The following is a 13,573-nucleotide window of genomic DNA, read 5'->3' on the forward strand; positions in this document are numbered from 1 at the left end:
AGATATTATAACGGGTTCTATTTTGCTTGATATTATTTGCACGTGTTTTAAGTGCGATCAAGGACCAAAACTGATGAAAATTCATGTTAGACACATGTAAAAGGCGCAGCCAAGATGCACATGGCTGCGTGTTTTAACTGCACCCAAGGCTACATTTAGTTTTTAGAGTATTTTAAGGGGTAATTGTAAAAATAGGAATGCCTTTAACAGGAATATTTTGACAGTCACAAATCATTTTTATCCTTGTTTTACTTTTTTATCCCACAGGGATCAGACATGGTTATGAGCAAAAGCAAAGGGGAGCTACGTCAGAAAATAACACAAAACTTATTAGTTTTAAGACTCTCAGTTCCAGTTTTTATGTTGCACTGCTGTAATCCACAAGCAGGGCTCAAAGTTTAATTCTTTAATTATTCGCCACAGTAGCTGGTAATTTCAGTGGGGATGAAATATAAAACAACAAAAGTCTCTTCTTTTGCAGTCGCACAACAAATTTCTGCTTTGCTGGAAGAGCCGTGGCGCATTGCTGCCTCTGTCTGTGTGGTCTAAAATGTATTTTGTTTAAAATGAATGGCTGCGATCATTTAAATTACCCGGATTTAACCAATTACTTGACTGCGTTGATGTGTGAATTTTTCCAGTTGAATAATTTTACAACCATCACATCATGACAATTGCATTGTTAACAACAATGTGGTCAAATTAAGCTTACCTAAGCAGTTTTGGGTCCTCCTTGAGAAAGTGGGGAAGGCCCAGCAGAACAATTTCCATCTTTCTTTGAGTAGAGGGTTGCTTTGAGACGAAAAAAAAAAAGAGAGAAAAAAAAGGATTAGGTGTTTCATCCAAAAACAAAATACCACTGGAGGGCTAAAACAAGGATTGCAGCAGGTCGGAATGGTTGGAGAAAAGTGTCAGCTGTGATAGAAGAATTACAGCTGAAATGAAAGGAAATGTGTACAAAACTGGTGAAATCAGCCATGTTGTTCAGCCTAGAGACAGGAACCAGAGCTGGAGGAAGCACAGATGAAGATGCTGAGGTTCTTTTTGAGAGTGACCAGGATGGATCAGGAAGGAATACATCAGAGGAACTGCAAATTTCCTGGACACGACTCGCACTGCCCCTTTAAATGGAAGTTAAAGGAGAAGGGAAGAATTCGGATTGGGCCGAAGTAAACTTACATCAAGACAGATTGCTCAGTCCAGCTAGCGTCCCAGCCGTGGGCTCGTACAGGTCTAGTAGCCCTGGTAGGAACTGATCCAGCCCATTGAAGAAAGTAGCCTTGAGATTAACAGATGTCAGACCAGCAAATTCTGCTTCAATCTGTAGAATATGGGAAAATGCATAACATCAGTTTTATAACTTTAAAAAGTCATGTTAAAACATAAAGTCATTACTTTTATTTAAATGTAAACATGTGCATCAGAACATACCCATGTGAATAAATGTATTTCTCCTCTGCAACACGGCTGCAGGTGAATCTGGGAATAAATACAGAAGAAAACAATCGTGTCAGTATTTATTAAACAACAAAGTCAACTCATTTAATAGAAAGGGGAAATAACTAAAGTGTTCTCCCGCTCAAAAGAAGATGGAGGATCCAGGTCCAAACGCGTTCCATGAGTGAAGCTCAGTGAGCCCTCGTGTATTCGTTTTACAGATAATCCAAAGTTTAAATTAAAGTTATATCAGAATTATCAAACATTTCTTATTTTTCCTTCTCTAATTCGATATAGCTGAGTTAGGTTGCTACATTTTTTTTAATTCGACAGGAAAACAAAACATCAAAACTTACCAAAATGTGGTGATTTGTCTTCTCTTCGTCCAAAATATCCTTTATTTTGTCCAAAAAAAGTGCCACCTCCTCAGCAAAAAGACGACCCAGCAACATAAATTTGAAAAAGCCGCGAAGTTCAGACTCCGTCCGCTCTCTTCCCTCCATCCGTAGCTTCTTCTTCTACTGCTTCTGAGAAAAAAGCGAACATTTGCACTCTTACCGCCACCTAGTGGTTACATGCCGGAAGGGCCAAAAGACGATTGAACTCAAATTGTTAAGTCAACTGAACACTAGATTTCATTTTGAGAATTTTTGTTTAATTGAGATATGTTTGACTTAGTTTTTTTTAATTTATATGAACAACATGAGCTTGTTCAGTTGAATTGCAATAATACATTAGAACAACTAAAATGTTGAAACGAGATTTACAGTGTACCAATTATGATCAGTCAAGTGATTTGGTAAGTTTTTGCTCACAACAATGTTGGTTTAAGAGGCAAAATATTGACATCAGTGTTCAAAAGAAAAGCACCTTATTTACCCACAGTCTCAAATTTGATCCAAACATTTTTGACGTGGTGTAACTGTATTATAAAGTGTTACAGATCAACAAATTTGCATTACTTAAAGAGAGTAAGTAGTCATTTTACAAAACGAATAACAATAGATGAATTATTCTCACTTTAAGTTTAGAAAATTAGCTTAAAACTTTTTCCCGCCAAAAGAGTTTTTGAGATTTCATGGCCATTTCGAAATTAGCAGGAAAAGCTTTTCTACTGCCCCTAGTGGAATGATAAAGAGCTACAGAATAAAAAAAACATGGTCTAAGTCCTATATAATGGGTTTTTAAGGAAAGTTTTGATCATGCTAATGTGGCACAGGTCTCAGAAATGTGTGTATTAGCCTAAATCATGTGACACCAGCCTCTTTGTAAAAATCATAGTTTGTTTCATGGCTTACATTTTTATATTGTTAACCTTCTCTTCCCGTATCCCCTCTGTCTTTTGGTTTGGAGCTTTTAATTAGCAATTACCTAAAATTAGAGTTTTGTCTGTATTGATGTTAGAATTATCAAGAATCATGTGTAGAAAAAAGAAAACAAAATAGTTTCCAAACATGCTATTCCCTGTGCTGAAAACCATAAAACTACACAAAAGTGGGAGGTTTTTCTTCCCTTTTCAAGGAAAGAAAATCCTCCATTGCATGAAAAGAAAGAGGATGTGTTTGAGGAACTAACAAGTGAGACAAGTTGTCTACACTGCTTGTGATGTTTTTGTTAAAGAGTACAAGATGTCCAACAGGGAACGTCAGACTTTGAATGATCAAAACGTCAGTCTGCTGTATTTCAAGGAATTTAATTGAGAGAATTTTCCATCCCAAATCTTATTTGTCACACTGTTTTCAACCAGCACTTATTTAACCCTCTTATTTACATCAGTCCATAAAAGATCTTAACATATAGATTATTAAAGATCAGTACTGCAGAAAGATTTATCTTATCTTTTACTCACTCTTTTGTACATTTTTGTAGCTAAATATAACAAAACGGTTCGACCTCTCAAAGATTAAAAGGTCAAACAGGGTAGAAATGTTGCCCCCGCTCACCCTGCTGTATAGATCAGTCCCACTACTGTATGGGGAAAACCATAATCAATGTAAATAAAGAAGTTCATCAGTCATTTCTCCCCCAGCTTTTGCGGTAACGCGAGGTAAACAAGTTGCCTCTGACGGTGTGCAGCACCTTGAATCTGTGCTTCATTGTGGGGGAAAGTTTAAGATCAACCACCTGAAACCAGAGCTGAGTCAGGCTGTGAAAGTCATGCTGCTAAACCACTGTCTGTATCCTGTTTTTGAAGGCCACAGACAACTGGAAACACAGTGAAACCTCTTTACAAAGGCGTCAAAGTAATTTCAGTTCTTGTGGGATGTTTGTGTGTGTCTTCCCCTGACATCCGTTGTTTTTCAATACTGCTGTTTTTACTCATTCATTTTCAATCTCATTTGAACTGTATTTGCACACAAGAAAGGAAGAGGGGGAGTTCAAAGTCTGCAGGTCATCTATAAAGACACACGTGTTGGTACTTTATTGAAATTACTTAAAAGTAACCAAAGAAAAATGTATAACAGTTTTACTTTTGAATTGTTCTGCAGAATTATTGTACAACCCTGTTGATGAAACAGGCAGGGATTTTTAAAAAGTTTCCCGACCATATCAACAAATAAAGACCTAACAAGATCAAGATTGTCTTTAACTTCACTTTTTAAATAATGATAGCTGCCACTGTGCAGTTCAGGGAGATAGTGTGGGAACCGCTCTGCATATGGACCACAGAAAGAGTTTTCACGAGATTGAAAACAAATCTAATCTAGTATCAACCACATAACCCAAAACTACCTCTAAATACACTGAAGAAAGGTAAATCAGTCCAGCATCACATCTCTGAGTCACAGTGTAGTTCGTGAGAGACGACCGAGGAGGACATTTTAGCTTTTGGTTTTTCTTCGTTTTTATTCCCAAATAAAAGTTCTTGGTAATATCAGCTTGGATTTTTGTGAACCACAATATGCAGAAAATGATGTAAAATGTTTTCTAACTTTCATTATTTTAAAATAAATACACACACTCAATGCACCAAATATATATTATAGCCCTGTTTCCTCTCTAATGAGTACACATTTACATACCAATGAACAAACATGATCAGAATGGGACTTTAATAAAATAAAATCCATATTTTTGAAGAGGATGGATCAAAGCATATTGAATATATATATTAAAACACAGACTATAACGTCAATAAAATAAAATAAAAACATTGGTGAAAATATTGTAAAATAAAATAAATATAAAAAATAAAATAATTTATAAATCAATATAACATGTTGATAAGACTCGGCTTTCATGATGGTGACAAAAATTCCTGGGGGGTATGTCCCGCTTCTAATCAACAAAATTGCCCCCGCCCTCCCGCGCCTCCACTGTCTTACGCGCTGACGTCACAGGCCTTACGTGCTTTATTTTGCATGCGGCAGCAGCAACGCTGGTTGAGCTTCAGCAGGAGCGAAGGCGACGGCCGCAGCCTCATTTGTCGGGTGTCAGGGTGTCATATGCGGGTTCAGCACTGACTTTCACCACAAGAGCTCACCTGCGTTTGAACAGCGGCGCCAACGAGCGTGCCGGACGTCGTCGCACCTGCCGGGGGATCATGGACAACAAAGACGCCGCCTCCTCCTGCATCGTTGTGTGCCGCAGCGAACCGAACCAAGCCGCGCGCGGTTCCGCTCCCAAACTGGGGGGCTGTTATTAAACTCGCGGTGCGTTTCAGGAGCTTGACTGCGTCACCGAAACGCAGCATTTGGACCTGTTTGTTTACGGACCGAGCCGAACCCGTCCTCAGTTTGAGCTTTAATATATATTTATTAGTGTTATTGGGCATTTAAACAAGCTAGGGAAAACGGACTTCTAAAAATAGCCATGATTAATATTACAATGATCATCTGAAGACATTCCTATTGGAGCAGCTTCACAACATTTAAAGAAAGATGTGGGTCAGTCCTGAAGATGTGCTGCTGGCTGGCGCGTTATGGATCACCGAGAGAGCCAATCCATACTTTATCCTGCAGAAACGGAAGGGACACGGGGATGGAGGCGGGGGGCTGGCTGGTGAGTCCTGCTGTTTTGTTATTTTTAGTTAAATAATATTCAAAGATTTAAGAAAAAAAAGTTGCTCGTCTTAGAAAAACCCGTGAACTTGCATGAGGAAAGTTGCATGACCAGTTCATTGCAGTGACCTTTCACCTTAATTACTTTTGCAAATTGATTTAGTCACACTTTGACATCTTAAAGGCCAAAGAGCATGCGCAACTTATGAAATAACACGAATGAAGCATGCAATAATTATAGGATGTATTCTTTGGATTTCAGCCTGTAAACTGCAGACAGTGCCAGCTGCTGCTGGCAGACCAGAGTGTTTTTCCTCCAACCAGAAACACTCTGTTTGCCTGTTCATGCTGAATCATTCCCCTTCCTCCTCTCTGTCCGTCCTTCTTCCTCTGGCTTGTTCCATCTAAAATGGGTCAAGCAGCTGGAAGAAGAAGATGAGAGAGATAACTGAAATGGCTGGCCAGGGTACACAGCTGTAAAGCCTCCCCAGCCCCTCTTTAATGTGCAAGTAGCGTCTATTTTTGAGGCTAATTTTATAAACTGGTGCTGAACAGGTATCTGAACATCCTACAGATAATGTGTTTATCATCCTTATGAGATTAGAGCTGTACAACTTTAACAGGATTTCTCTTCCTGGCTATTTTATTTCAATAAATTGCATTTGTTTTTGCACAAGAGATTCATATCAGCAAGACTTCTTCTTCTTCTTTTTTTTTATCTTAAATAAAGATCACACTTAGTCCTTTGTCATAAACTGAGTACTTGGGGTGTATTCAGACTGGAAAAGTCAGTTGGTGCAGACAGAGTCCACTTAATTTGGTCCAGATCGTGAACCCTGCGTTTGGTCTGTGTTCAGACTGCTGTCAAGCAGAATTTCTTGTTTCGGACCAAAGCTTGTAAACAAAACCACGTGACTAAAGATCTCTTCAGTCATTGGTCAGGAATTATGAGGGCAGGGCAAAGCAGCGACAGAACAATGGAAGTCCTGCGTTTTCCAATCCTTGTTGAGATAGTTCGCGTATTCAAACTTTATATTTGGCTGACCAATTTTGAACGTCTGTATCGACGTCAAATACAACTCTTTTCTTCTGCTACTTTGGTGCGGTGGAGGCATGCTGCAAGGTGGTTATTGAAGAGACAATATCTAAGAAAGTACGCTGATAAGTGTTAAAGACATAGACTGTCGAGAAAACAATGTGTATCACGTTAAAGTTGTTTTATTGATCCTGCATTCTTCCGACCACATTTTGATGAGTTGCTATTGCATCGTAGCTCTACTTTTTTCGGTGGCTTTCTGTTTATATCACGTGATGACCGGCTACGGTGGACATTTCGGTCCAGTTGTTCCACTCTGAGCATGGAGCCTATTCAGACTGAGGAATCTCCGAGCAAACTAGAGTTCAATCCACTTGGAAACAAACTGAGACCACCGTGAAAGATGGGTCACAGAGCGGTTCCTGGTCCCTTAACAGATTCCGCTTTGGTGTATTCAGACTAAAAATTTGTTTCAGATAATCTGGGGAAACAAATTCTGGTTCACTTTAAGGACACCGAGTGTGTCCAGTCTAAATACTTAGGCTAAAGTTCCAGTTTAAGTTTCGATTCAATTGAGCACAAGTTTAGAATTGTGCCCTTAAAGATCCACTTCGAAGAAAATTGTGTTTTTAACATGTTCTTGTGCCATATTTCTGATTTAAATATATATAAAGAAAATTAAGATCAAAATTGCATTTATATATTTTTTCTTTATTCAAATCAGTGTGAATCAGAAACAGACCAAAAAAATGCTGTTGGAAAAGTATCGTATTTGTGATGTTGAAAATATGCTTGCCAGGTCACATGCTTCTTGCTCCGCTCCATTCTTATGGAGGAAAGGGGGTTTGGGTTGTTCTACGCCATTGGTCCCGCCCACAACTTGGAGACAAATTTCTGATGAGCTACTGGCACTCTGCAGAAACTATGTCCTAGAAAGCAACACAGGCGTTTTGATTTTGTTTAAAAACTACAGAATTATAATTAAGGCCTCTGGAAACGCCTTACTTAAATCAATAGATGAACGGGGGTGATATTTAAACCCAGAAATTAAGAATTAGTCAGTTAGAACCCTCTTAAAATTGGTCCAAACGTTTTGTTTTTCCACATTTCCAGAGTTTGTGTAGCGTTCTTACCATCCTCTTGAGGTGAACAAAGAGATTCATTTCTGCCCTGACATTTTCCAGACATGACACTATGATGTGTGGCATTTGAGAAAGCAGATGTCTGCAACAGTCAAAACACTACATTGTCCGTGCTGGCTCCAACAACCAGCTGAGCTCCAGGGTTAAAGAGCTTGTGCTTTCAGCTTGTTTGACCCTCCGTTTGACATAAAAGCGCTTCTTGTCTCAAAAAATTAACAACAGTCTAGTAAGGCTGAGTTTATTAAATTGATTAAAATCCAATTGACCTTATCTTAGAAAATACAATTTGGATTAATCTAATTGTGAATCAATTTGCATCCAAACTAATTTTATATTTTCAGGCGAAAGTTTTGTTTTGGTAGTTTTTAATGCAAGAATTCTAGATTTTACCTTTGAAATTTTAATTTTTGTTCATTTTAAGGCACATTTGCAAGGAAATCGGACAATTATATAAATTTTATTCAATAACTGATGTTGAATCATGAGTTAATTACAATTGTGGCTGATACTTGTCAATGCAATACTCAGCCCTACCTTTTTAGAGTGAAGTTTTTACATTACATCATGATAAATGTTTATTTGTCAATAAGGAAATACAGAATCTGCCTAGAATCTGAAGGAGACGACAAGGTCTGACTATTTTGAAGTTTATATTGACTTCTATTCACAAAATCTATAGGGTTTAAATCCTTACAGTATTCACAGAAGTGTGTGTGTATAAGAATAACCATCGTCTTCCTGCTCCTCCGTCTCTGCTGAGTTGGTTGCGATGGTGAAACAAAGTATGCTTAGTGCTATTGCTGATGATGTCATTGTTATATAAAAAGCTAAGCTTGCTGACTTGCCTCCTGTGCCAGTTGGCACTGAACTGCACCAGGCAAAACTAGCTCTGCCTCCCATAGCCTCCCCTTTAGGGAAGAAGGGAAGTCTCCATCAGCACCATGATGGAGCGTTTTTCTCTTTTTAGCTGTTAGGCCTTTACAATGAATCCCAAATCAATCGTCATCGCGATAGCAACCTTTGTGATACGTGTATCGCAAAAGAGAGCGCAAACTGCAATAGAGTGTCCTTAAGTCAACCATCTCATGGCAGTTTAAAGTATTCAACGAATCAAATTAGGCTCTTTAGGAACCCCACCTGGCTCGGAAACCCGCGTTGTAAAGACCACTTCCAATGAAAAGTTTATGTAAACATACTTATGTGTTGCTACACAAGTTTAAGTCAGTTTTCAGGTTCTAAGTACAAAACACGCAGCGATTGAGCCTGTGTCAAAAGTTAAACCAGGGACTCAGATTTGGTGACAACGAATGGATAGCGTCCTTTTCAAACAACTGACTGAGGTGTTCATGGTGGAAAAATTAATAATTGTGATTTGTGCCCAGTTGGAAAAATGTGACACCAAGTCTTACACATATCGGAATAGAGCTGTGAAAGAAAAATCCTGATTCTTACTTGTTCGACTAGAGCTGGACAATTGGAAAAAATTGTAAATCACGATATAAATTATTTTATATCACAATAATGATATATATCATGATGTACTACAAACCATATTTTTTGTAATTCTCTAAAAAAAAATTAATAGCTTACTTTTCTGACTATTTTACGTCACAGATAAGTGAATACTCTCAATTGAGAAACAGACATTTTGGTGCAGCAAAATTCATCAAATCAGAACAGAAGTGGGTGATTGACAGCAGCCTTTACTTTTGTTTCAAAAATCAAAGGTATTTAAGCTGAATTTGTGAGTAAAAATAAATAAATAAATAATACCTGTATAGTATATAGCATAGGTTTGAAGCGATAGAAGAGAAATGGCAAAATAGACACTTTTCTATCACTCATTTGATATCAGGGCTGGGAATCACTGGGTACCTCACGATACGATACGATACACGATACATGGCTCACGATATCGATAATATTGCGATACTGCGATAATTGGTAAAAATCCTCTCTAATAACTACCATTATATAGAACATGTTTTTGGGGGGAAATATATCCCCATTTATCTTTTTTACCTTAAACACAATCATACTAAACAACTTTTCTTATTTTGTGCAACAAATTATAGACACTTTTGTGCAAAATTGCTGAAATCAGTAATACTATGTCTTTGACAAACATTGACAACAACTGAATTGGAATTATCTGTCAGATTCAATGTTAACAATAGTAAACATGATCAGCAGTGACACTACTTAGTGCAGAATTGTTGTAAACAGAACAAATATTAAATAAGTCAAGTAGTGACAGCTATCTACCTCCAAAAGAACGTCACACCAAAGGATGATGAATATGATGTTTTACAGCCTCTCTCAAAATTGACCTAATTTTTTGTGCACTTTTCTCTCACTTGAAAAGGGCTGAGCATCCAAAAATAAAGGCTGATTTACTCAGACTGTTACTTGAGATTATTTTTCCAATTTTTATCATTTTTCCATTTGGTCAGTCAGCAGTCAATAGGTAAAAACCTTAAAACACACATAATAATGGCAATAAATATAATTTTAAGTGCTTCAATTAATTAGCATTCTCCCTAATTTTACAGTGAATTCATGTACTTTAGTTTAATTACATTTAAATTTAACTTCATACATCAAATCCTGCTTTTTTATTTGAGAATTACTTTAAAATTAACATTAGCAACAAGTAATTACATTGTTTGAAAACGTCACATTATAAATTTATCAAAGTTACACCGTACAGCAGCAGGTTAAACATTGAAGTGCATGAAAGCGAAAATTCCGACGCTCCTTGAAGCATACACAGACAACTGCGTAGCACGCGCTCAGTTCCCACAGCAAACAGAAAGTAAGAGATCGCTGACATTCTAGCGCTCAGACAAAGTCACTTCTTACCGGGTGGATCTCCTACAGATGGAGGATAAATGCTGACAGGTAGGCATGCTTCACACACGCGCTACAGAGCCTGTATCTCACCGGTGCTTCTCCCGAATGAGCGCGTGCATCGCTATTAAAAGTCCGACGCAGCGTGCGCCCATAGTTCCGGCGCGTGACTCAGACGCTCAGCGCTACAGCCTCTTTAAATGAAAATATAATATCGATACTTGGTGAGAACCCATCGAGAATCGATCGCAGGACTAAATATCGCGATATATCGCAATATCGATATTTTGGCACACCCCTATTTGATATGTATCATCATATTGCCCAGCACTAGCTTTAACCTTTCACATCAAGCCTCTTCCAACTGTGAGTACATGCACCAGTATCGAGTCGCGACAGTCCAGTGTGAACACGTATGCTAAAAGCACGTCACACGTTTATAGGTGTGGAGCCCAATCGTATGGATCCCTTTTATGTTAGATGCCTGGCTCTTATGTAGACGTGGGTCATTTGGAGATTAAGTTATGTTGACTTTAAACAAAACGGTTGCAGGTAAGTTGACATGATGTATTGCTATTTGTTCATGTATCGCAAGTCATATTGTAATTGCAATATTGATCATTAATACTGCACATTGCAAGATTCTCTCATATTGTGAAGCCCTAGTAGTTGTGTGGTTCCACTGTCCAAAAGCCTCTAAAATAGAAAAATATCACATTGATTTTGCTGGTTGTAGAGTAGCAATGAAACACTTACACAGCACTGTCGTTTAACACGATACATATAAACTTTCTTAGATTATGCTTTTTAAGATATTGGTTATGAAGAGAACATAGACATTTGGTGTCACTTCCTGCATTATCGTATACTTGTCTAGTTTAAAGATAATTTTCAGGCATTTGAAAGAAATGTAAAGTCTTATCGGTTTTTGCATAATTAGCTGCTCCTCCATTTGAATAACTGCTAGATTTGCTTATCCTTTGCTAGTGTCTTTATTAATTGTATATTGTTGAACCACATTTTCTAGGGTTCTTGTGTTGGTGCTTTGCGTCCAAAGTATCGAGATATTCTTAATTAAATAGAGATGCACAACAACACAACAAAACCTCTATTCATGTGGGAATAAATATCAGACAAGAGTCAGGCTGTTTTCCCTTCTTGCACAACCTAAGAACATTTTTTTATGGGGTTAAATAAGGCAATAATGTGTTGTGTAAAAATGGAGAGCTGAGTTTTAAAGCCTTTGAGGCTTTGTCTTTATAGGCTTCATCTCATCCATAAATATCTACTGTAAATGTCTGAGTGCTGGTGGGGTGAAGTGTTTATTGTGCTTGTGCTGGTGATGATCACCATCTGGCTTCCTCTTACATTCCCTCTTGATATATTTTTTTTCGTGGGAAGCGTCTTGCTATTGCTCATCCTGATTGTTAGAAAAAGCAGAGGGGTCAAGTTGGTATAAAGATTGTCTGGTTTCTCGTTCTACCGCCTGATGGAAAAACACTTAATAGCTCTGGAGACCGAAATCTGTTCTGCTATAACAATGAAGATGCCTGTTGTGTCATTGTTTTGGACGGGAAACGCACAAAGCATCATCACATGATTTCGCAGCTTGTCAGCAGCTGATGGCTCACTGTGACGAGTTTTCCACCCTTCCAGAGTTGTTATGTGGAACTTGTGTTGTCTGAAGCGCTTTGCATGTTCTCTCTTGTTGTTTTGAACGGCACACCCACTCCCATGTTTAGCAAGAAAAGGCATTTGCAGGGAGGAAGACTGACATAAATGCAAGCATGTCTGTTGTTTCTTCTTTAGTCCTCATGCCCTCTTTATGGGGTCCAGATGACCCCACCCTTACATTGTTGTGTGATCCTTTCCCCGACAAAGGTGGACATGATTTTATGTCTGCCACGGGCACCAGTGAAGATAAAAAAATCATTGGGAAAAAAAGTTCAGTGTGCTGTCATGTGGGGTCCAATTGACCCCACTTGTAACGTAAACATGCCTAGGATAGCACTAGGGTTACAGGTCCATCATACACTTTGTGTTAGTACCATATTCTTCGCTGCATCAGCCAAAACAGATGCATAAAAAAGAATGAAAAATAATTTAAGTTACACTTTTGGGAGAAAAGTTAAACTATTCTAAATAAATACGGCAAGCCCAGCATAATGCTGCGTTTACATCTAGTGCAATTCAATCGTCAAATTTGACCAAGAATAATGTCTTGACGCAAATAAGAAAAATATCAAAGTTAAGGAGAAGAACGGGGAGCTGCTAGCCCTTGGAAAACACATAACATTGGTTTTATACCTTTAAAGAGTCATGCTAAAACAACATGTCATTACTTCTGTTTAAATGTAAACTTCTGTGCTTCAGAGCTCAGAAACGGGCATGATAAAATGCGCTTCTCTGCGGCACAGTGCGACGCGGTTTACCCTCACAGCAGAGAGCTCTACATCCCTCCGCCACTAGGGTTAACCCTTAAAAAAAACTATTTCCGACACCCCTTTCCCTTCTTTTATACGACTTGACTCACTTCATCTTTATTTAAATAAAATAACGCTTCTGAAATAGAAATTACAGCTTTGAATGTGAACTGTCTGGCATTTAACTCTGAGTATTTTGACGCTCTCACTAAAAACAAGGTATCTGGTCCTCATGCTAATGTTCACATGTCCTACAATCATGCCACATATCATGCTTTCTTGTGTAATAGTTTCCCAAACAAAATTATCCAAAGTCTGAATGTTGCTATAGTGCTTGTTTGTGCACTATCTGGGGCTTGAGGGTCTGGTGCGGAGTATTTGCCAACTTTCTCATGTGGGGTTTTACCTAATGCTGGGTGATAAGAAGGGGGAGGTGGTGTGTACAACATAAAGGGCTTACCAGTTCCTGTGTGAAACCTCATCAACACAAGGGTGAAAACGACACCCACACAAAGCACTGCAGTCCAGACAGATCTGTACCACGATTCCATGGAGGATCAATCTTGGTCTTTCTATTGGTGTTAAGTAGGGGTGTGTATCGGGAAGAGTCAGGCGATACAATACTTTTCCCGATATATCCCAAGACTGTACCAGAACAACTTTTCACTTTTTTTTTTTTTTTTT

The 13,573-nt window shown here is 38.4% G+C and overlaps 1 protein-coding gene and 1 long non-coding RNA gene across 6 annotated transcripts in view; one reads left to right on the forward strand and one right to left on the reverse strand.

Moving 5' to 3' along the window:
* The window catches only part of LOC112137169, a 22,790-nt gene extending 20,764 nt beyond the window's left edge, over nucleotides 1-2,026 (reverse strand). Inside the window, exons 1-4 of one of the 5 annotated variants that reach the window (XR_002917502.2) lie at nucleotides 1,794-2,026; nucleotides 1,432-1,479; nucleotides 1,180-1,321; nucleotides 713-792 (exon numbers count right to left, since the gene is read on the reverse strand). This is a non-coding gene — a long non-coding RNA (uncharacterized LOC112137169). The remainder of the gene's footprint in view (nucleotides 1-712; nucleotides 793-1,179; nucleotides 1,322-1,431; nucleotides 1,480-1,793) is intronic. The other 4 variants (XR_002917500.2, XR_002917503.2, XR_002917501.2 and 1 more) reach the window with 4 other exon arrangements.
* Nucleotides 2,027-4,133: 2,107 nt separating this feature from the next.
* tbc1d9 (TBC1 domain family, member 9 (with GRAM domain)) overlaps nucleotides 4,134-13,573 on the forward strand; it is a 24,772-nt gene continuing 15,332 nt past the window's right edge. The window contains exon 1 of the mRNA XM_024259788.2: nucleotides 4,134-5,439. Within this exon, the coding sequence (XP_024115556.1) occupies nucleotides 5,319-5,439 (121 nt within the window). The 5' untranslated portion in view covers nucleotides 4,134-5,318. The remainder of the gene's footprint in view (nucleotides 5,440-13,573) is intronic.

The sequence above is a fragment of the Oryzias melastigma genome, linkage group LG1 (assembly GCF_002922805.2).
Source record: "Oryzias melastigma strain HK-1 linkage group LG1, ASM292280v2, whole genome shotgun sequence".
NCBI classification, from domain to species: domain Eukaryota; kingdom Metazoa; phylum Chordata; class Actinopteri; order Beloniformes; family Adrianichthyidae; genus Oryzias; species Oryzias melastigma.